The 23,834-nt window shown below is 46.9% G+C and overlaps 1 protein-coding gene across 1 annotated transcript in view; it reads left to right on the forward strand.

Annotated features, from left to right (window-relative positions):
• Positions 1-23,834, forward strand: part of PRELID2 (PRELI domain containing 2) — a 201,437-nt gene that overhangs the window by 122,294 nt on the left and 55,309 nt on the right. Inside the window, exon 4 of the mRNA XM_082256215.1 lies at positions 12,720-12,880. Within this exon, the coding sequence (XP_082112341.1) occupies positions 12,720-12,880 (161 nt within the window). The remainder of the gene's footprint in view (positions 1-12,719; positions 12,881-23,834) is intronic.

Below are 23,834 nucleotides of genomic sequence, written 5' to 3' on the forward strand. Positions count from 1 at the left end.
GTTCCCTTTAAGTTTTTTGGTCCTCCAAAACTAGCCTTCCTGGTTAGCTGTCACTACAGCCAGAAGAGTAGGGGATTTACAAGGTCTTTCTATTAAAGAACCATTTATGTTAATCTTCCCAGATAGGGTGATCCCCTATATCTGCCCATGATAGCATCTTCTTTTCACAGGAAGCAGGAGATAATTTATTTCCATCCGTGTGTGGTAACCCTAAGAATGAAAAATAAATGAATTGTCAATGCTTAGATGTGAGGAGGTGCCTCCTCACTTGCCTATAGAGGATCAGGGAGTTTAGGAGTTCTATTCATCTTCTGATCCTCTTCTCTGGACGAAGAAAAGGACTGCAGGCTTCAAAACCTTCAGTCTCTAGGTGGGTTAGACAAGCCATTAACATTGTCTTATGAGATTGCAGGTGTTCTGGTTCCAGCAAAGCTGAAGGCACACACTGCAAGGGCACTGGCAACATCCTGGACTAAAAAAAAGCAGGAGCTTCCTGGGAACAGATGCACAGTGCAGTCACCTGGTCCAGCCATGACACTTTTCTGAAGCATTACTGTGTGGCGGTAAGGTAAAAGGTGATGTCTCAGCAAGATCTAGCCTTTGGCTGAAAGGTACGGCAGGCAGTGGTCCCACCCTAAAGTAGGCCGGTGTGGTTTCTTTATTATCCTCTTATATGTTGGCCGTCCTGCAAACCCACCATTGCTAGATGCCTAAGATGGTTAAGCGTTTAGAGCTCACTTTCAAAACCAAACGCCCTCCACCACATTGTTGGAGCATCTTAAACTTGAAGCTCTCTAAGACCATCACCTGGTTTTCTGTTCATACTTTTTCAAGGTACTTGGTGCCTGAATCTTCTGCTAATGCAGCTTTGGTCTCAAGGTTTTTGTAACAGCATTCTGACCCTAGTTTTTACCCTTGTGGTTGGGCCTGTTGGCATGGTTTTTACCTAGTTGTTGCCCACTCTCATATTTTATTGCTTTGGGATGTCCCATGATGTATGAATAAGTGTCTTGTACGGTACAATTAAGATGAGAGGAATTTTGACTTGCCTTTAACCACTTTACCACCGGAGGATTTTGCTGTCTTCCGTCCAGGCCACTTTTTGCGATTCGGCGCTGTGCGACTTTAACTGACAATTGCGCGGTCGTGCGACGCCGTACCCAAACGAAATTTACGTCCTTTTTTTTCCCACAAACAGAGCTTTCTTTTGGTGGTATTTGATCACCTGTGCGATTTTTTTACTTTTTGCGCTATAAACAAAAAAAGAGCGTTTATTTTGAAAAATATATTTTTCACATTTTTTTATATGAAATTCCCCCCCAAAAAAATGTAAAAATCAAATTTTTTTTAAATTTTTGGCCAATTTGTTTTCTGCTACCTATGTTTAGTAAAAAAAAATCGCTTTTTGGTGTTTTTTTTTTAACGCGTAATGGCGGTGATCTGCGATTTTTATTTATTTTTTTTGGCGGGACTGCGACATTGCGGCGGACAGATCGGACCCTTGACTGACATTTTTGACACTTTTGGGGGTACCAGTGACATTTCTACAGTAATCAGTGCTATATATATGCACTGTTACTGTAAAAATGACACTGGCAGGGAAGGGGTTAATTTTATTGGAGAGGGAGGGGTTAATGTATGCCTGGTGCTTACTGACGTGTGGGGGGGGAGGTGACTGTGTGACAGAAGGACAGATCGGATGTCCAGCTATGCTGAACACTCCGATCTGTCAGTCCCTGTCACTATGGAGATCCGCCCGCTGTGTTTACACACAGCGGGCGGATCTCCAGACTCGATCCCCGACGATCGGGGCAGAGCAGCGGCAATCGCCGCTGCTCCTCCGCTGGCCCGACTCCCGCTGTGAATGAACACAGCGGGAGCGAGCCTCCGGCGGCGCGCGAGCGCTGCCCACAAGGGGCGGAGTCCAGCGACGTAGGTCTACGTCGCTGGACAGGATCGGCGCACTTTGCCGCAGTAGCCTCCATGTGAGCGGAGGTAAAGTGATTAAACTCCATATATTAGAGCAGCCTTTTTCAACCAGGATGCCCAGGCACCCTGGGGTGCCTTGAGGCTTCCTTAGGGATGCCTTGGGCGGGGTGCGGGGCTGCAAGGTCAGGTAGGCTGCACTGGGCCCCGTAATTTCAACGGGCAGCCCTGCTTCTCCATCCTGAATGGAGACGCCATAGGATAGGAAGTGTGTTACTGCTCAGATCACCATGTGAAAACAAAGGAAAAGAACTAAAAGAAACTCAATGAAGCCACCACGTTTTAAAGATTGGTAAGCTATAATATATAACCTTTTTGGTTTTTAGCTTATTACTGCGTTAAAGTTGAGGTTTAAAATGCCTTGTGAGGCTCGTTTATATGCTTGTTCATGCACCATACACAGGCTAGTGCACTATTTTGCCATTTTTTCTTTGTCTATATTTATCATTCACTTTAAATGGCACCCCAACGCACTAAGGGAATGTGCATTGTGGTGTGCTGTTGCTAATAATGATGCATGTCCTTTTTGCTATCCCTTCTGGTACAATTTAAGGCAGCCCATTAAAATTAACCGCTTAACTTCAATGCAATGCATATGTGTTGCAGGAAAGAGCTTGGGATTACCGCCTATGTGCCGCACATATGTATCTATGGGCAGCAAAGGTTTCTGTTCAGAGCATGCTCACTGCCACATTTACTAACCTTGCAAAGTCAAAATTCTCTATGCAAAGTAAATCTATTTTTCTCTTTCGTTCATTGATGGACACAGCTTCTGGTATTCTTAACCTTTGGGTTATACTGCCCCCTACAGGAGTAGGACACTAGGCAGAAAAGAATTCTGGCTACACCCATGGGCAGTCCCAGGGGGTATACTCTCTTTCTGCTATAGCCACTCAGTTTTTTTTTTTCTGCCTAGTCAGGAGAAAGGACTTAGTTCCTTGTTGGGATCGTTGGTCCTGGCAACATTTTTTAGATGGAAAATGTTTTCCTCCTAGATTTTTCCTGAGAGACCTACAATTAACCGCCAGACTAGGCGACAGGCTGGATAATATAGATCCAGTGGTCACCCCAGTCTGGCCCAGCGAGCATGTGCAGGCCTCCGCTCCGGACTAGGTTGGCCGTGACATAGCCCCACTGGACGGGGGCTCGCCCTGCGAGTTAAATGGCTCGTGAGGTCGCAAATGATCTGGCCTTGACCTGAGTCGCAGCGTTCCTCCTGGCCTGATAGCTCCCCCCATTTCCATGGAGAGGCGGATCTGTCTGCAGCAGTGCCCGCCTGGTTCCTGTTATGGTGAGTAGTGAGTAGCTGTCCCCCCTCTTCCCCTGGAGAGTTTTGGGGTGGACGCGGGCCCCTCCATAGGGAGGTCGGACCCCCGGGTTCTCCTCCTTCCTGGCACCCCCTCACCTGTCCCCCAACCCCCTCCACTATTGCGGGTCTGTATGGGTGGTCTGGACACCCCCTGGTGTGGGACCGGGGCTCCATGCTGGCAATGGGGGCGGGGGGGGGTGCACTGCCAGTGACCGGACAATCGGCTGTGCAGGGCGAGATTGTACCTGGTGGGGGCTATTGCCAGGGCCCTCTGTCCTGCCTTGTGCCTGTTGTGTGGCTAGGGATACCTCCTGGGTCCCCTGCTGAGGGTCGATTGGTGCTTGTAATGGATCAACCGGCACCCCGACCAGGTACCTCCGTTGACGGATGCTCCTAGTGCTTCCCGAGGGCTCCAAGCACTCCACCAGACACTGTAACCACTTCAGACCCCACGAACCGCCGCAGCTTGGTTAGGGTCTCGCCGTCTCCTACCCACCCTGGACCTATGACAAGGCTCCATGTTCCCGTGGGTGAACCTCTTTCCCCAGAGAGTGAAGCAGGAACAAGAACAAGCTCTTACACAAGCTCTTACAAAAGCTTAGTGATTATCCAAGAGTGTATGAAGGACATAGCAATCCCTTGTAGCATATTCCCCAATGAGAGACAGGACTCTAGATTGAGGGTGAAATATAACTCAAAACTTTACTTTACTCAAAACTGCTCTTTTATACAGTTTTCCCCCACAAGGTTACTGCCCAGGTGGACCTTGTTGAGAACAGGCCCTGAGGTTAACAATCCAATGAAAACAGTTTTACGCTCCCATACAGTGTACACAAAGATATACACTGTGGGACAATCCCCCCCTCCCCCTTAGCAGTCAGTCCACATTCACATTTACATCCCATAATAAGTTTATCTTAAGGCAGACAGAACAATGTGAGGTCATTAACATTTAACTATGGGACAGGTAAACTTTAACACAATACATGTTCCATTTCAATACACAAACAATAGGGAAGCCTGTCTGTGTGTCTCTCTCACAGACAAGACAGAATACACATCTAGGAGGCAGCCTTCATGGGAATGGTCTATAACAGTCTTAATCTCCCAGTGTAAAGTGGGAATAAATATTCATATTTCTATATGAAGATATTGCTGACAAATATCACTGTCCCATCTGAAGCAATTCAAACCATTAAGTATCTGTTTTCACTTCCAGTGACGGTGAACACCGTCACAGTGCTTATAGCTGGTGACTGGCTGGTGCTGCCAGCACGGTGGGGGTGTCCCTTAGCAGTGTTTTTACACTTATTCTGTGGGTCTCCCTGGTGGCTAATGAAGTCTTTGGAGCACATCTCACCACCTGATCTCCTCTCTGAGGCTGTGGGGCCCTCTGGGTTCCGACCATCCATCAATGAACTTGACGACAGTCCTGGAGTCCCTTGTGTTCTGGGTGAAGGTAGCTTTTGGGCGGCGGGCTAGCAAAAAGCACCCCCTGCCATCCCCTGTCTCCTCTGTTTTATCATATCCTGGATCTGGTTCGGCCTCCGTGGATGTGGGTCACCCTGATAGGTCTGCAACCACACGTCCTGAATACTCCGATAGTGAGGATGATTCCTCCACGTGAAAAGGCGCTGGCGGATGCACTGATTGTATTTGTGCATGAGCCTCAAAAAATGTGGGACGCAGCTGCCACTGCGACAGGGGCGCAGGTTCCCTTGGCACTCACAAAGCACCCAGAGCGGCAAAAGGTGTTCCCCTTCCCCCCCCTTTTTTGGCTGAATTGTCACAAAAGAGTGAGGATGACCGAAGCGTCCCCTTGGGGTCCCTAAGCGGTTTGCTAGGCAATACCCCTATGAAGAGTCCCTTTTCAAAAAGTGGTCTGTTCCACCAGTGGTGGACCCTCCGGTTTCCAGGTTAAACAAAGCAACCATGATTCCGGTTGCAGAGCCTCTAGCCTTTAAGGACTCGGCTGACAAAAAAGGCAAAGGCTGTGGCCCACAATATGTTCACCCTGGCTGGCTCATTATTGAGGCTGATGTTCACCATTGCCCTGGTGTTGCAAACTCTGACTGAGTGGGCTAAGCTTTTGCGTCCTTACCTTGAGGGAGAACAGCTTTCACCTGCCTTTGCTGAGCTGGCGGACCAGCTTGTCCAGGGGCTGCAGTTCATCTGTGCAGCATCTTTGGATGCGGCTCACCTAGTGGCTCGGCTCTGTTTTGGTAGTGATCCTTGGCTAACATGCTGGTCTACGGACCAGACTTCTAAAAACAAAACAAAAAAAAGCCCTTGCTGTTCTTCCTTTTCAAGGAGATCACCTGTTTGGAGCTACCATGGATTACATCATTAAGGATCTCACAGGGGGGAAAAGTACCTTTCTTCCACAGGTTACTAAGGGCAAGGACCTCGTCGCAGACATGGGCCCTCCTTTTCGGCTTATTAGAATGTTTGTTGGTTTTTTTTTTTTTTTTGTCCCTCAGGATCGATTGACAAGGGATCAAAGCCTTTCGGGGCCTCCTCTGAAGAATCCTATTTGGTCTCGCCTCTGCTCCCTGGGTTTTCACTACAGTGTTGGCCCCGGTACTGGCATTGTTACGTCAGCGGGGGATCGCAGTCCTGGGCTATTTATGCGATCTCCTTCTGCGAGCTGAATCTTCTGCTGTGCTGGCGGAAAACCTGGAGATCACCATATGAACTCTGAAGGAGTTCGGCTGGATTCTAAATCTTCGGAAGTCAGCCTTGGTCCCTTCTACGAAACTACACTATCTGGGGCTTACTCTGGGTTTTTACTTAGCCAGAGTATTTCTTCCTCTGGACAAACTTCAGACACTGTTCATCTCCTACTGACCAGCAGATAGTTTGTCCTTTTGGACTTCTATGCGGGTACTGGGCCTGATGGTGTCAACCTGCGAGGCGGTCCGGTTTGCGCAGTTCCATACGGGGTCCCTGCAATGGGAGATTCTCATCACATGGGTCAAGAATCCGCAGTCTCTGGACAATCAAATCCAGCTGAGCTGGGGTATGAGAGAGGATTCCTGATATGGTGACTTTGTTTCCCGGCACTTCAGCTGGGCAAAATCCCTCCTACTCTTGTATTGGACAGTGGTCACCACGAATGCCAGCCCATCCGGGTGGGGAGACATCCTTGGCAAAAGTTCTGCTCCGAGGGTCTGGACCCTGGAAGAATCCAGACTACCGATCAATGTCCTGAGTTACGCGCGATCAGGCTATGCCTGGAACATTGGATGGATTGTCTGCAAGGCTGTCTAGTGCGCATTCAATTAGACAATTCCACGTTCGGGGCTTATGTCAGTCTCCAAGGGGGCACAAGAAGTGTTCTCGCGGCTCTGGTAGCCGGTATTCTCAGGTGTGCAGAAGGATTTGTTTCAGCCCTCCCTGCCGTTCACTTTCCGGGAGTATAACATTGGCAAGAGAATTACCTCAGTCGGCAGGCGTTAGAGCAGGGGGAATGGTCTCTTCATCCGGAAGTGTTTCATCAGTTGTGTCTCTGGTGGGGCATCCCAGAGGTGGATCTGTTGGTGTCTCGGCTCAACTGAAAGGGGCAGAGATTCGTGGCACGGTCATGGGATCCTCTAGCGGATGCCACAGACGCGCTGGTGGCCTGTGGGGTCAATATCGTCTGATTTACGCCTTCCCTCCTCTCAAGCTTCTGCCAAGACTTCTACAGGATCAAGACAGAAGGGATACCGGTCATTTTAGTGGCCCCACCGAGCCAGGGGCGCCGACCTGGTGCGGCTGGTTGCTGACGTTTCCTTGGAGGCTTCCTCTAAGGGAGGATCTGCTGTCCCAAAGGCCAATCTTCCAGCCTGCTTTACAGTCACTGACTTTGACGGCTTGGCTGTTGAAAACCAGGTGCTGAAGCATAGGGGATTATCTGAATCGGTGATTCCTACGCTGTTAAAAGCTAGGAAATCTACTTCTCGGAAGATCTACCATCGTACGTGGAAGACGTACTTTGCATGGTGTTTAATCCCTTGGGGTTCCTCCTCGCTCCTTTTTGGTGGCTCAGATCTGGACCTTCCTTCAACGGGGAGGTTGAACAGAAGTTGGTCTTGAGTACTATCAAGGGCCAGGTGTCGGCCTTGGTGGTTTTTTCAAAGGACCCTTGGCTACATCTCTGGTATGTACCTTGAAGAAGGGATCCCACTGGGATCCCGTGAAGAAGTCCAGTGCGACGAAACATGTCGGGATGATTGGCTGTACGGCAATGACACCCGGAAGTAATGCTGTGTTTGTGTGCGAGCAACACGCTGCAAGACTCAGCAGTTATGCACAAGTGAGATGGCGCTTTTCGTCCTCCGCTGCCCGGACTGATCATCCGATGTATTGAGGAGTCTCCGTGTCATGCGTGCATATTTCTTTTTACATGTGAGTGCAATTTAATTATTTAATAAACCCAGTGTTTATCATTTTACACTATGGTCCCCTTGTTCTTTTACTACATGGATTCCTGTCTTTGCAATGGCTATTGAGGAACACCCCCGTGTACAGCTGGCTGTGAAAGTGACTTAATATGCTGTATTTTTACCAGGCATCTGGTAAGTGTTTACCCCTTGGGTGGTTATCACCTTTCCCCTTCACGAGGTGTGGTGGCCGGCTAATATATGTGTGCGAATTGAAGGACTGTCATTAAGAGGACTTTTCTACAGCTATATAGTTTTGCACCCTTATTAACCACTTAACTTTATTGCAATATTCTGGGATCCTGTTTGGATGCGCTACATTTTTTTCTTTTTATGGGAAAATTTACTACATAAAGATGACCTAGGCTAGAAGAAGATTCCCAAGACCCTAAAACTGAGCTGCAGCACAGTAGCCAATACCATACAGCAGTGTAACTGCACAGGTTCAACTCAGGACAGGCCTTGCCATAGTTGACTAAAGAAGTTGAGTGCATGTGCTCAACCTCATAGCCACAGGTTTTCTATGAAAAAAAAAAAAAATAGACGTATGTGTGCTGCCAGCATTGCTGCAGAGGTTGAAGGGATGGGGGGTCAGCCTGTCAGTGCTCAGACCATACGCCGCACACTGCATCAAATTGGTCATCCCAGAAAGAAGCCTCTTCTAAAGATGATGCACAAGAAAGCCCGCAAACAGTTTGCTAAAGACAAGCAGACTAAGGACATGGATTACTGGAACCATGTCCTGTGGTCTGATGAGACCAAGATCAACATATTTGGTTCAGATGATGTCAAGCATGTGTGGCGGTAACCAGGTAAGGAGTACAGAGATAAGTCTGTCTTGCCTACAGTCAATCGTGGTGGTTGGCGTGTCGTGGTCTGGGGCTGCATGAGTGCTGCCGGCACTGGGGAGGTACAGTTCATTGGGGGAACCATGAATGCCAACATGTAGTGTGACATACTAAAGCAGAGCATGATTCCTTACCTTTGGAGACTGGGCCATAGGGCAGTATTCCAGCATAACGACCCTAAACACACAGTAGCTACAATAGAGGGGGCAAGGTGGGACTTTGAAGGTGCAAATGATGGAGAAAAATCTGAATTCTCAAAAAATACACATTTTATTCAACATATAGGATTAGGACAAGACATAACATTGGTTAAAATGTTAAAAGCAAGAAAATGCACTCAATAATATCAACTCACATGTTTCGCCATCTTCATAATAGCTTCTTCAGGAGTTTTGATAGATATTTCTCGAGAGTGAACATTTCTAAATTGCAAAGGGAAAAGACATGAAAAGTAGGACAAATATAGTCACAACAGGGCATATAACAATGGTCCTAAATTGAGTGCCAAAACAAATTTCATACTTCTAGTACTAATGACAAAATGTACCTTAAAGAGACCTGAACCTTTTCATTTACCGGGAGTGATGTGCATGGGAGCCGAGGCCTCTCGCTTCTCATTGACTGAGATACAGTAGCAGGAGCCATTGGCTCCCACTGCTGTCAATCCGAGCCAACACAGAAGGAGGGGGGGTAAGGGGCGTAATGCGTGAGTCCTGCTTTGTGTGTCTTATGGACACACGGAGCAAGGCTCAGTAGCGTACATGCATGATTGCACTCATCGGGGGGGGGGGGGGGGATGGAGCCCAGAGAGCCTGCTGGGTACCCGAGAAGTAGAGAATCTGTGCTGCTCTGTGTAAAACCATTGCACTAAAGAAGTATAACAGGTTTTGTTATTTAAAAAGAAAAAGTAAAACACAAGCTTTTCATATTACTTTAATTTATAGAATTGATACTTTACTGTGCTGACACCATAAGCTAACTGTTTTCATTGACCATTGTGTTTGTTAGCATTTTTTCTTTTCAAAAAGTACTTTATCAACCTGTCATTATGAACCATGCCCAATGGCTAGCTATAAGAAAATTGATTTGGCTGGGAGTAAAAGTTGAATTTCATGATGCCATTTATTTATGATTGATAGATCTGTATGTTTTGCTTTTCTTCAGACATGGCTTGTGGTATGGCCAATGCATGTAATGCAGGGCTTATGATGCTTTATTGTCTCTTTAAAGCGTAACTCCATTTTTGTTAAGAAAAACCATTTCCCTCCTATGTACATTACAAGTTCTTTAACCACTTAAGCCCCGGAAGATTTTACCCCCTTCCTGACCAGGGCCTATTTTGCAATTCGGCACTGCGTGACTTAACGGACAATTGTGTGGTCGTGCGACGATGTACCTAAATGAAATTGACGTCCTTTTTTTCCCCACAAACAGAGCTTTCTTTTGGTGGTATTTGATCACCTGTGCGATTTTTTTTATTTTTTTTTTTTTTGATCATGCGCTATAAACAAAAAAAGAGCGACAATTTTGCAAAAATAACATATTTTTCACATTTTTTTATATGAAATTCCCCCCCAAAAAAATGTAAAAATCTATTTTTTTTTAACATTTTAGGCCAATTTGTTTTCTGCTACCTATGTTTGGTAAAAAAAAAAAAATCGCAAAAAGCGTATTTTGATTGGTTTGCGTAAAAGTTATTACGTTTACGAAGGGAAAGATTTTTGTAATTTTTGTTTTTATGTTTTTTTTTTTTGTTTTTTTTTGCGGGACTGCGACATTGCGGCGGACAGATGGGACCCTTGACTGACATTTTTGACACTTTTAGGGGTACCAGTGACATTACTACAGTAATCAGTGCTATACATATGCACTGTTACTGTAAAAATGACACTGGCAGGGAAGGGGTTAACTTAATTTGAGAAGGAGGGGTTAAGTGTGTCCCTAGGGGCATGCTTCTTACTGTTATTGGATGTGGCTGTTTGTGTAACTACATAGAAATACGATCCTGCATAGCAGGACCGTATGATCTCTGCACTTACACAGGAGAGAATGACAGGCGGCTTTGTTTACATTAGCCACCTGCATTTCTCCCGCTGTACCGGACGCTCGCGAGTGAGCAACGGACATCGGGTCCGCCGCTCACACGCGCAGGGGGGGTCCGTGAACGAGCGGGGGCGGGAGCGCGCCTCCGGCGGGGTGCGCTCGCCCCCTAGAGCCTCACAGGCTAGCGACTTAGTACTGCGTCGCTTTGCCTGTGAGGGGCTGACTGCCGAAGTAAATAGTGATGCGGCGGTCGGCAATAGGTTAACAAACTTTATTGCAGATTCCTACCTTTTGTTCTTCTGAAGAAATCCCTGTTTGTTTCTCTGTGCCTCTGTGCTGAGTGGGTCAAATGGGAGTGGTTTCATAATTATCTATCAGCTGTGGCAGCTGCAGGGCTCTAATGAGGAAATCTGCTGGGCCTGCATCCCCTTAGATGTGTTCCTTTCGGGAGTATCTCACCAAAAATGACACTTTTGTTGCAGGGGATGCCAGAGATCTGACTTGTATCTTAGTGCAGACTTCTGGGAAAATTGGTGAACCAATCACACAAGCAGGAAATGATGTTTCTGGGGTGTGGTCAGTACACATTCTGTGTACAGAACAGCTCCAGGTAGCCATATTGCATTGCATTTTCAGAAAATTGCAGCTGCAGACTGAAAAGGAAAGGTCATTTTTAATATTCAATCACAATATGATTTGTGTCGCAATTGTATATGCTATATTGTTTTTTCGTTATTTGCTATTCTTCTTTTTTTTTCCCACGAAAGGGGAGTTACCCTTTAACTGTAAGTCATTATGAACACATCAAACCTTATTCAGTGAGTAAAATCTGCTAACTATCCGTTACCAGACTGACATTAAATCTAAACCTGTACAAAAGTACTGTGTATTAGGGATCGACCGATTATTGGAAAAGCCGATTATCGGAGGGCCGATATCAACTTTTCCCGATATATCGGTATCGGCCCCGGAACTGGCCGATATTACCAATATTTTTGTGACGTCATTCTGCTGCCTTAGGCCACCTCCCTTGCCTTGGACAGCCTCATCTGGAGTCGGGACTGGTCTCACGGGATTGTATCACAGCCATACACCCACCCACAGCAACCCGGTGCCAGCCAGCCACCCACACCCACAGGCCCTGTACCAGCCAGCCAGCCACAGGCCCTGTACCAGCCAGCCAGCCACAGGCCCTGTACCAGCCAGCCAGCTACAGGCCCTGTACCAGCCAGCCAGCCACAGGCCCTGTACCAGCCAGCCACAGGCTCTGTACCAACCAGCTATAGGCACTGTACCAGCCAGCCACTCACAGGCCCTGTGCCAGCCACCCACCTACCCACCACAGGGTGCCAGCCACCCACCACCACAGGGTGCCAGACAGCCAGCCGCCCACCACAGGGTGCCAGACAGCCAGCCACCAACCACCACAGGGTGCCAGCCAGCCACCCAGCACAGGGTGCCAGCCAGCCACCCAGCACAGGGTGTCAGACAGCCACCCAGCACAGGGTGCCAGCAAGCCAGCCTATATAGTTCCTGCTCTGTCCTGTCACAGGCGGAGTTATATCAAATGCACTCCGCCTGTGAGAGAAAAGATACAGGAAGCATCGGCTCTGCATGCTTCCTCCAGTGCCGCTCCTCACACTCTCCACCAGCATTACCAGCCAGCAGTACCCGTCAGCAGTAAGTCACATGTGTCAGGGGTGCATCTAGCCCCCAGCACAGAATTTTAAATATCCCAGCATGTGCAGTGTTTGCATTCTACCACCATGACCACTTCAAATATCTGAAGTAGTCATGGTGGTTGATGTGTTCCTTTAATATCTCTCAGAAGAGGTAAACAATGTACACACGGGTCGAATGCCGGGCAACATCAGCCGGTTCATTAAAACTGGCCGCCATTGGGCCCGTGTGTATGGCAGGCAGTCCGACAGAAGCCGGCTATTCGGCATGCACGAAAAAAAACCTGACTCTTAACTTTTTTACCTGGCTCCTAGATTTCAAGCAAATTTGTCATGTCCTGGTGTATTAAATGAAAGTTAAATAAGTCATAACTGATGTCACCCAGTTTTAAAAACATGTTTCATATGTGTATTTTTATGTTCTACACAGTGCAATATCTTAAAGGAGGCAAATATATACCTGGAAGAAGAGTCCTGGCTGGATATGAAAGCAAGAGTGATGACTCTAAAGAGCCGCTGTTTAACATGGGCCCAGTATGCATCCATGAATGAGGAGTCGGTGTACAAGGAATGTAAAGAGAATCCCAACTGGTAAGGGATCTGTCATAATGGCTGTTAATACCATTTTAAATATGTACTGTACTTAAAGGTACCCATATACATAGAAAAAAAAAACAATTTAAATATTCTGTGAGGCTACGTATTAGCCAATTTGGGATTAAAGAAACAAGTCTGTAAATGGTGTCCTTTATTAGCTTACTGGACAGTAAGTTAGATTATATTCAGGGAAATTACTTTTTCTAGGAAATAGCTATCTGTAGTTCCTGTATCCCAGACTCCACTTGTTTTGATGCTTTGAAACATTTGTATGCTGCACAAAAAAAACCTACTTAAAGCCTAGCCCCAGCCAAAAAATGGGTAAAATCCCCTATCAGGTTATTTTTTTGGCTAGCTGTATCTACATTAAAGAGATTACCTCTCACTTCCTGTTCCAGTGACAAAGGGTTAGAGAAACCAGTGGGGACAGAGGCCACAATAAAAAAAACCTTTAGTCCAATGGGGAAGGTTGGAACGTGTAAATTGTACATTTCCCTAATGGACACACAGACCACAGTAAAAAAAAAAAAAAAAAAAGACAGGCGTTACAAGCCTTCCCCAATCCAAGGCTGTAGAACCCCAGGATTTTTTTTTTTTTTTATGTAATAAATATATTTTAGTTTTTATGTATTTTATAAAAGTGTTAACATTTTATTTTATTTCAGTTTCAGTAGTTTCTTTTATTGATTTTGAAAGATTTAACAACTGTGGAGTCCACACAGGGGCAAAGGTCCAATGCCCACAACAAAACATACAAAAACAAAAGTAAAGACGCTAATGGCAGAAAACAGTGGCTTTCTGTCTGGGGCCAAAATGCCAAATAAGTCATTGGTTGTTCAGCAAGGTTGGCTACAATGGTCTTTGGTGAAAGTGTAGATGAGAGAGGTTGGGAAGGTAAAAATAACATGAGCGGAGAGGGAGGAAAGGAAAGGGCAGAAGAGGCAGAGGTGGTGAAAACTATAAAGTAAAAAGAAGAGAAGGGGCTGGATTCCTCTCCGTGGCTCAGTTCCAAGAGAGAAACTACATATAGCTAGAGGGTTTTAGGGATGGAAGCCAATTTGGGGCCAACATTTTTCTGCCGACTCCTTTTCAGAAGTTGTTGGGCAAGAGATGCGTACCCAGTTTTAGGATGAGAGTCCTGAAGTATACTGGAAATCTTATTGGCAAGCATTGCATTCAAGTGTTCCTTCACCTATGACCGATCGGTATATATATATATTTATATATAGGATCAGTCAAGTGACCGATCCTATATATAAATGTATTTTCAAAAGCACTTTTTTTTTCAGATCGACAGCTTTAATTCAAATAATACCTGGAAATCCTGGTCCTTGTTCAGGTATCTCCTGTTACAAGGTGGCAATTGGCTATGCAGCAGCATAGCCAGTTGGAAGACAGACACTTTTATGGCCCGATTGTACCATATTTTAAATTTTGCACATGCAGCAGGCCCATCCATATAAAATAGTGGCTTTGTTCTCTTTAGCCACACTCAGTGCATGAAGCCAAGACACAAGTACAAAGCACTCCTGGCTAAGCTGGGGCAATGAAACATTTATATAGAGAGATAGAGGTATAGAGATATACACTGCTCAAAAAAAATTAAAGAAACACTTTTTAATCAGTGTGTAGCATCAATTTAATTACTGTATTTATTGGTTTATAACACGCACTTTTCCCCCTGAAAATAGAGGGCAAATCGTGTGTGCGCATAGTACGCCAATATTGTGCCTGACTGCCTCGGAGGGGAAGGGGGTGGGATGAGAGCCGCCGCATTACACAAAGCCGGGATCTACTGTGTACTCAGCGCTTGCTGTCACACACAGTCCCGCCTCCTGGACCGGCTCTTAGGATAGACGCCACATGTTCCAACATTGGACCAGTGTTCTGTCTATCATAAGAGACAGCCAAGGAGGAGGGACTGTGTGTGACTGCGAGCGCCGAGTAAACAAGACATCCCTCTGTGTAATCCGGCACAGATCAGTCTGCAATTGTGGGCACAGATCAGTCTGCAATGCTAGGCACAGATCAGTCTGCAATGCTAGGCACAGATCAGTCTGCAATGGTGGGCAAATAACAGGCTGCAACGGTGGGCACTGGTGAGGCTACAGATGCTCACTGAGCCTTAATTTGCTTCAAAGCTGTTTATGTATAATTTAAGCTTTTTTCCTGAAACTTCCCTCATAAAATTAAGGTGCGTGTTATACGCCGATAAATACGGTAATCTCCTGGGATATTGAGCTGGTCAGTTAAGTAGCAGAGGGGGGTGTTAATCAGTTTCAGCTGCTTTGATGTTAATGAAATTAACAGGTGCACTAGATGGGCAGCAATGAGACGACCTCCAAAAGAGGAATGGTTTTTACAGGTGGAAGCCACTGGCATTTTTTCCCTACTCATCTCTTCTGACTGTTTTTCACTAGTTTTGCATATGGCTAGGGTCAGTGCCACTACTAGTAGCATGAGGTGATACCTGGACCCTATAGAGCAGTGATGGCATACCTTGGCACCCCAGATGTTTTGGAACTACCATGATGCTCATGCACTCTGAAATGTACTTCCAAAACATCTGGGATGCCAAGGTTTGCCATCACTGCTATAGAGTCTAACTCATCCAGGATGGCACATCAGTTTTTGCCATTGCCTGAAGGTGTGCTGGGTCTCCCAGCACAGTCTCAAGAGCATGGAGGAGATTCCAGGAGATAGGCAGTTAGTCTAGGAGAGCTAGACAAGGTCCGTAGAAGGACCCATCGACAGGACCGGTATCTGCTCCTTTGTGCAAGTAGGAACAGGATGAGCAATGCTAGAGCCCTACAAAATGACCTTCAGCAGGCCACCGATGTGAATGTCTCTGACCAAACAATCAGAAACAGACTTCATAGGGGTGGCCTGAGGGCCCGATATCCTCTAGTGGGCCCTGTGCTCACTGCCTGGCACCATGGGGCTCAATTGGCATTTGCCATTAAACACCAGAATTGCCAGGTCCACCACTGGCACCCTGTACTTTTCACAGATGAGAACAGGTTTACCCTGAGCACATGTGACAAACGTGAAAAGGTCTGGAGAAGCAGTGGAGAATGTTATGCTGCCTGAAACATCATTCAGCATGACTGGTTTGGTGGTGGGTCAGTGATGGTCTGGGGAGGTATATCCATGAGGAGTGGACTGACCTCTACAGGCTAGACAATAGCACCCTGACTGCCATTAGGTATCAGGATGAAATCATTGGACCCATTGTAAGACTCTACGCTGGTGCAGTGGGTCCTGGGTTTCTTCTGGTGCACAACAATGCCCGGCCTCATGTGGTGAGAGTATGCAGCCATTTCCTGGAGAATGAAGGTTTTGATACCATTGAATGGCCCCCATGCTCGCCTGACCTAAATCCAATAGAGTACCTCTGGTACATTATGTTTGGGTCCATCCAACACCGCCAGGTTGCACCTCACTCTGTTTAGGAGCTCAGTGATGCTCTAGTCCAGATCTGGGAGGAAATACCCCAGGACACCAAACTTCATCTCATTAGGAGCATACCCTGACATTGAAGCATGTGGGGGGCCATACAAACTACTGAGTACCATTTTTAAATTGCTGCAATGAAATTTCAGCAAAATGGACTAGCCTGCGGTATAATGTTTTTACTTTGATTTTTGGGGTGTCTTTGAATTCAGCCCTCTGTAGGTTGATCATTTTAATTTCCAGCAAGCGATGTGACATCCTATCGTTCCTGCCACATTACCCTGTCCATATCAGTATAGATATCCAGCATAAGATGTTTCCCCATTCAGATCTTATGAGTTTTCAAAGTGTTCCTTTAATTTTTGTGAGCAGTGTAAATAGATTTTGGGAGACCTCACAGTGTCGTTCTGGTGACTGCCCATAGGGCAACAATTAGACATCAAATTATTCTGTCAATTCCTTTTTCTGTAGAGTTCTTGCTACAGAATAGATTTTTGTCATGCTTAGAAGAATCTCAGGCCAAATGCTTTTCAGAGAAGGAAAGTGCTTCTGAGGAACAGTGCTGGGAAACACTAATAGGAAATCGATAATCAGAATGTTCCTCTTTCTCCTGGCAGAGTTGCAGTTATATTAAAGCTTGTACAGTTAAAGCGTATTAATAAAGGTGGAAATTGCATTTAATGAATCTAATAATAGTTTCTGTGTCTGTGGCGGTTGAAGTTGCATTGAGTTATAAGGCTTTCTTCTGTAAGCACTATGTAGCATTTGAACCTCAATCCTCTTGAAATGTTATGTGCATAAAATACTGACTTTTAGAGGTCTGACTGCATGTATCAAAAATGAAAGCAGAGCTGGAGGTATACTACTAAATTAAAGAGTAACTCCACTTTTGTTGAAAAAAACATTTCCCCCCTGGGCAAACTATGCACATTACAAAGATTTTAACAAACTTTGTTGCAGATTCCTACCTTTTGTTATTCTGACAATCTCTGTGTGTTTCTCTGTGTCCATGTGGAAAAGTGACTCTAATGGGAATGGTTTCATAATTCTCAATCAACTACAGCAGCTGCAAAGGTCTAATGAGGAAAGCTGCTGGGCCTGCATCCCTTTAGACATGTTCCTATTGAGAGTATCTGACCAAAAATTACATTTTTGTTGCAGGGGATGTCAGAAATCTGACTTGTATCCTAGTGCAGACTTCTGGGAAAATCAGTGAGCCAATCACACAAGCAGGAAATGTTTCGGGGGTGTGGTCAGTACACATTCTTTGTACAGAACACCTCCAGGTTGCCATATTGCATAGCATTTTTAGAAAATTACAGTGGCTGCAGATTGAAAAGGAAAGGTCATTTCTATCACCATTCAATTACAATATGACTTGTGTCGCAATTGTATACACTATATTATTTTTTCTTTATTTGCTATTTTTTTCCCCATGAAAGTGGAGTTTCCCTTTAAACCTTTAGTTGGTTAACAGTGAGAAATATGGGTAACGTGTTCACGTATAAACCACATATGCGATGGGGACACTAACAGAAATATCACAGCAAGGTTCAAGTAATCCTATTGTGCCTGGATCAGTAGAATTCAGAAGATGATGTGGCATGCATCTTTCTTCAGGGTACCAGCTACAGTAACTGAACAAATCAGCAGGGCAGATGAAAAGAAAATAAATAGAAGGAATATTTTGCTATATCTTCAAAATAAGTATGCATATACAAAGTTATTGAAATCTTGCAAACCCAAATGACAACTCTTGGTAACACGTGATTTGACTTTCTGTGTTTGTTTTTCCAGCGTCAAATAATATGCAAATTAAGACTGCAGGTGTTCTGATGTATGGCTGACACCTGTGTTAATAAAAGCCCATTACAGAAAATTTATTTGACAGTAGACTTTTTACTGAAATTGTGATTGGTCTGTCCTCTGCTGAGAAGCACAGTACCACTGCGATTTGTTGTCAGCTAGAGCTGCACTATTCTGGATAAAATGAGAATCCCAATTTTTTTGCTTAGAATAAAGATCACAATTCTCTCACGATTCTTGGTGTAACATCATCTTTTACATTTTACAAAAAAAAATTGGGCTAACTTTACTGTTTAGTCTTTCTAAAATTCATCAAAGTGTATTTTTTCCCCAAAAAACTGCATTGGAAAGACTGCGCAAATACAGTGTGGCATAATAGATTGCAACGATCATCATTTTATTTTCTAGGGTCTCTGCTAAAAAAAAAAATGTATATGTGTGCGTGTGTGCATGTGTGTGTGTGTGTGTGTGTGTGTGTGTGTGTGTGTGTGTGTGTGTGTATATATATATATATATATATATATATATATATATATATATATATATATATATATATATATGTATGTGTGTGTGAATGTATGTACATATATGTATATAAATGTTTGGGGGTTCCATGTAATTTTCTAGCAAAAAATATTGATTTTAACTTGTATTCAACAAGTGTCATAAAAAGCCTTATGCCCCTTTCACACTAGCGGACCGTTCAGATCCGCCTGTCAGTTTTTCAGGCAGATCTGAACGGATGCCCCATGCATTTCTATGGGGCATCGGATGTCAGCGGAGTCTGATCTGTAAAATCTGGACGGATAGAAACCCTATTTCTCTATCGTTCATTGACGGACGCAGTTCTCTCTGATTTATATCAGTAGGGTTATACTGCCCCCTACAGGAGTAGGACACTAGGCAGGAAAAAGTTCTGGCTACACCTATGGGCAGTCCCGGAGGGTACACCCTCTCTTTCTGCATAGGATGTCAGTTTTATTCTGCCTAGTAAGGAGTAAGGACATAGTTCCTTGCTGGGATGTTTGGTCCTGGCATATAAAGTATTTTTTTTTTATGTAGAATTTTTTTTTTTAGCTAGCCTTTTTTTCTCCGGAACTTTTTTTCCTGTAAGATCATCAAGCCATTCTGCCGGGCTGGGCGACAGACTGGACCCCCATATCCAGTGGTCATCCCAGTCTGGCCAGCGAGCGCGTGCAGGCCTTAGCTCTGGGCTGGGTCGGCCGCAAGTTAAACGTCTCGCCAGGACGCACACGACAGGGTCTAGGCTGATGTTGCAGCGTTCCTATTTGGCCGACAGCCCCCCTACTCCGGTGGCATGGGGTCCTGTAAAGAGATGGCGCCCGCCTGTGTTCCCGGTATGGTGAGTAAATGTTCCCCCCGCCCCCCCCCCCCCCTCCCTGGAGGATTTTGGGGTGAACGCAGGCCCTCTCCCTGGGATGGTCGGACCCTCACACTCCTGGGTTTCCCTCTGTCCTATTGTGACCCCCCTCCTGTCCACCCCCCCTACCCCCCCACGTTGGGGACTGTTTGGGCCTACCTGAGCCTGGGGCCTAGTGTGCAGGCCGCATGGGGGGCCGGGCGAGTGCGCTGCCCGCGGTGCTCAATGATTGGGCGGGGGCTTGCTGGCGTTCTTCTGAAGTGGATGGTGCGGATGGGCGTTTGGGGGGTCCCCCGAAGGGCCCCGAATACCGCGATTTTCGGGCGGGCCGCCATTTTGTTGTAGCCTCTGTCTGCTTCTATGGATGCGGCCATCTTGGTACACCCGTTTTCGGACATTTTGCTGGAGATTTTTTGCAGTGAAGGCCGGTGGGAGTGCCTGAAGGACAGTGAGTCTTGAGGGTGGTCTCTCCCTCTCTGTGGGGGTCCGTTAGCGCGTGCCTGACCTCCCGGGGGCGCTGTAGTGCTGTGCAAATATGAAAGTAATTTTTTCATATTTGCTGGCGGGCTCCTCAGGTTCAGTATGGACCCTGCGGGCCATTTTTCTCCAGTCGTCTGTCCAGGACAGCACAGGAGATATAGGCTCCACCTCTGGAGACAGGAAACACAAAGGATCAGGTGAATAAAGGGGCGGACACCCACCATCTTCCCCAGTCTTTTGTGTTTCCTCCCCGGAGGAGGAGGCAGGTGTGGAGCTCTGCTGTACCTGTCCTGGAAGGAGGTCAGCGATGGGGGCCCCCGGTGGTCGACGAGGCCGTGTCCGGCGCATCTCCTCCTGGAGCCCGGGGAGGGCTATGTCCAGTACCTGCTACAAGGGGGAGTCCGGTCGCCGTACCGAGGACTTCCGCATTCGGGCAGAGGGACGCATGCGCAGCCCTTGAGTTCCGGCCTTTGGAGCGCATAGGAGGAGGGCGGGGCTTCCGGCGCATCACTTCCGGTTCCGGCTCTCACAGCGGTGATGACGCCGGAACCATGGCGGTTTATTTAAACTGCTGAAACCGCTACAGGTCGGCGAGGCTTCCCTGTGCAAGAACGCAGCGGCGGGATGTTACAGGAGGAAGAGGCCTCTCTCATGGAGACTGCAGGACCCAGCGGTGGTGGCGCCATCCCAGCCCAGGTAGGTGTCACAGGGGTAGGCTACCTACTAGGCTGGGAGAGGGGGGATTGAGTACAGGGGCCCTCAGAATGCTGTGATTCCCCTGTTGGTTTTACTCTTCCCCCCCCCCTCAAAGCTGAGTCCGGGCTAATGAGCCTAGGAACTCTGGCTTAGCTTCTCTGGCAGGGGGAGGGGGTGGCTATTGTAGTTTATCCCCCCTCCTTGTTTTTTTCTGTTAGGGTCTCACCATCTCCTTGTTTTTTCCCTCTTCTCGTCTTCAGGCTCAGCCCAAAGACACAGAGAAACCTTTGGGGAAGAAAAGATGCCCGTCCTGTGCTGCTAAGTTTAAGGAGGGCTGGAGTAAACCCCTTTGTAAACTCTGTATAGACAAATTGGTCTATAAGGAGTCAACAGGGGCATGCAAGGATTTAATCGCAGGAGTCCAAAAGGAGATGAAAGCGATTAAATCTATGCTGTCTAGCATAGAGACCCCCAAACAGCCAGCAGAAGCCCCCCTAGTTTCAGCCCCAGAGGAGGGTGTAGAAACAGAGGCAGAGGACTCAGATTCCCTTGAAGAGCTTAGTGAGGCAGCTTCTTCCAGGGAGGTCCTTGAGTTAGGGACTAAATCGCCTAGGTATAAGTTATCACTGGAGGAAGTGGATGCTTTACTAGGAGTGATTTATGAGACCTTAGAAATTAAGGAAGAGCAGGTCTCTCTGTCCCTACATGACAAAATGTACCAAACCCTGAAAGAAGCTCAGTCTAGGGTATTTCCGGTACATGAAACTTTGTCGGACTCCATTAAAAAGGAGTGGGTGGAGCCTGAAAAGAAGTTGTTTTTCCCAAAGAGCTTAAAGAGGAGGTTTCCCTTTAAGGAGGACCCCTCTTGTATTTGGAACAAGGTTCCCAAGCTGGATGCGGCCTTCTCACAATGCGCCAAATCTACAGACCTGGCCTTTGAGGATATGGGTGTCCTTAAAGAGCCTATGGATAAGAGAATAGAGATTCTCCTTAAAAGGTCATGGGAGGCAGTTATGGCTAACCTAAAATCAGCTATGGCCACAACAGTGGTGGCCAGAAATCTGGAGGTTTGGCTGGACCAACTTAAAGCCCATCTGGAAGGAGGGACTTCCCGTAAAGAAATTCTGGATTCCGTTCCTATGCTGTCAAAAGCGGCCGGATATATGGCAGATGCTTCGGCAGAATCAGTCAAGTTGTCCGCCAGAACTGCAGCCCTGGTGAACTCTTCACGTAGGGCCTTGTGGTTGAAGTCATGGTCAGGGGACTTAGCGTCCAAGACGAAGCTTTGTGGTATCCCCTTTGAAGGGGACCTTTTATTCGGCCCAGACCTAGAGAAGGTCCTGGACCGAACAGCTGACAGGAAAAAAGCTTTTCCGTCAAAGCCCAAGAAAGCTCCAGAGCGACGTTTTTTTCGTCCCCAAAGACCACAAGGGCAAACTTCCAAAATGCCAGCCACTAAAAAACAGTGGGGGAGAGCACAACAAAAGAAAGGTATTCTCTTTTCCTCTCCTAAAAAAACCTCTAAACCCCAATGACCGGGTCCCGGTGGGGGGAAGGTTGGGTCAATTCCTCCCACAGTGGGAAAGCGTGACCCAAAACAGGTTCATATTGAGGATTATCAGGGAAGGTTATCAGATTCAGTTCCAGGGTATTCCACCCGCGAGAACATTTCTGACTTCCCCCTCCAAAAGATCCCCTAAAGGCGTCGGCACTGTTGTCGCAGATTGGCGACCTTGTGGACCAGAGAGTCCTTGTCCCAGTGCCCCAAGAAGAAACAAACATGGGTTTCTACTCGCACGTCTTTGTGGTGAAAAAGCCGTCAGGGAGTTTTCGGCTAATCCTGAACCTGAAACCTCTGAACAGATGGGTGACCTACAAGAAGTTCCGGATGGAAACCATCTTTACGGTAAAAGCCATGCTCCCCCCAAATTGCTTTATGGCCTCCCTAGATCTAAGGGATGCCTATCTTCATATCCCTATTCACAAGAAGTCTCAAAAACTTTTAAGAATAGCGATAAGATGGGGGAGTGCTGTTCACCATCTGCAGTTCAGAGCCCTGCCATTCGGACTAAGTTCTTCTCCCAGGATTTTCACCAAAGTCCTGGCAGAAGCACTGGCTCCCTTAAGACTAAGGGGAATCTCGGTCATTCCGTATCTGGACGACCTTTTATTTTTTGCCCATTCCTTTCCCCAGTTACAGGAGGACTTGCGGGTGGCCACCCGGTTCTTGGAGGACCTGGGTTGGTTAATCAACAAGGAGAAATCCAATCTGATCCCAACGCAAGAATTGTGCTATCTGGGGTACAGGATAAATTCAATAGAGCAGAAAGTTTTTCTCACTCTAGAAAAGGGGGAAAAGGTAAAGGCGACAGCAGCCGCCCTGCAATCCAACATGGCACTGTCCATCAGGACAGCTATGTCAGGCCTAGGGTTCCTCGCAGCAACAATCCCAGCTGTTCCTTGGGCAAGGGCCCACTTTCGGAGTCTCCAAGCCAACATCCTGAGAGTTTGGGACGGGAGACAACAATCCCTGGACAAGACCATCCGTTTATCTCCAAAAGCAAAGCAATCGCTCTGGTGGTGGAGAAAAGAAGAAAACCTCTGGGGGGGCCTTCAGTGGTCCTTCCCAGTGTCCGTCCGAATAACTACGGACGCCAGTACCTGGGGCTGGGGAGCCCATTGGGGAACGAGGATGGCACAGGGAGCATGGTCCAGAAGGGAATCTCGGGAATCGGCCAATTGGAGAGAACTACGGGCAATCTGGGAAGCCCTAAGAGTGTTCTCCAAGGACCTGAACGGACACCATGTACAGGTCCTATCGGACAACGTGGTGGCGGTCGCTTACGTCAACAAACAGGGAGGGACTCAGGGCCCGTCCCTGATGCAGCTGACGGTGAACCTTTTTTCCTGGGCAGAAGTAAACCTGAGCTCTATTTCCGCAGTCCACCTAAGGGGTGTGGACAACGAGATGGCCGACTTTCTAAGTCGCCATCAGGTATCGGAAGCAGAGTGGTCCCTAAACAGGGAAGTCTTCCAGTTGGTCACCCAGAGATGGGGCGTTCCAGACATAGATCTGTTCGCCAGCAGGACGAACAACCAAGTACCAAGGTACTTTTCCCTAGAGAAAGGCAG

Source organism: Pelophylax lessonae, assembly GCF_965119305.1.
Source record: "Pelophylax lessonae genome assembly, chromosome: 4".
Taxonomy (NCBI): domain Eukaryota; kingdom Metazoa; phylum Chordata; class Amphibia; order Anura; family Ranidae; genus Pelophylax; species Pelophylax lessonae.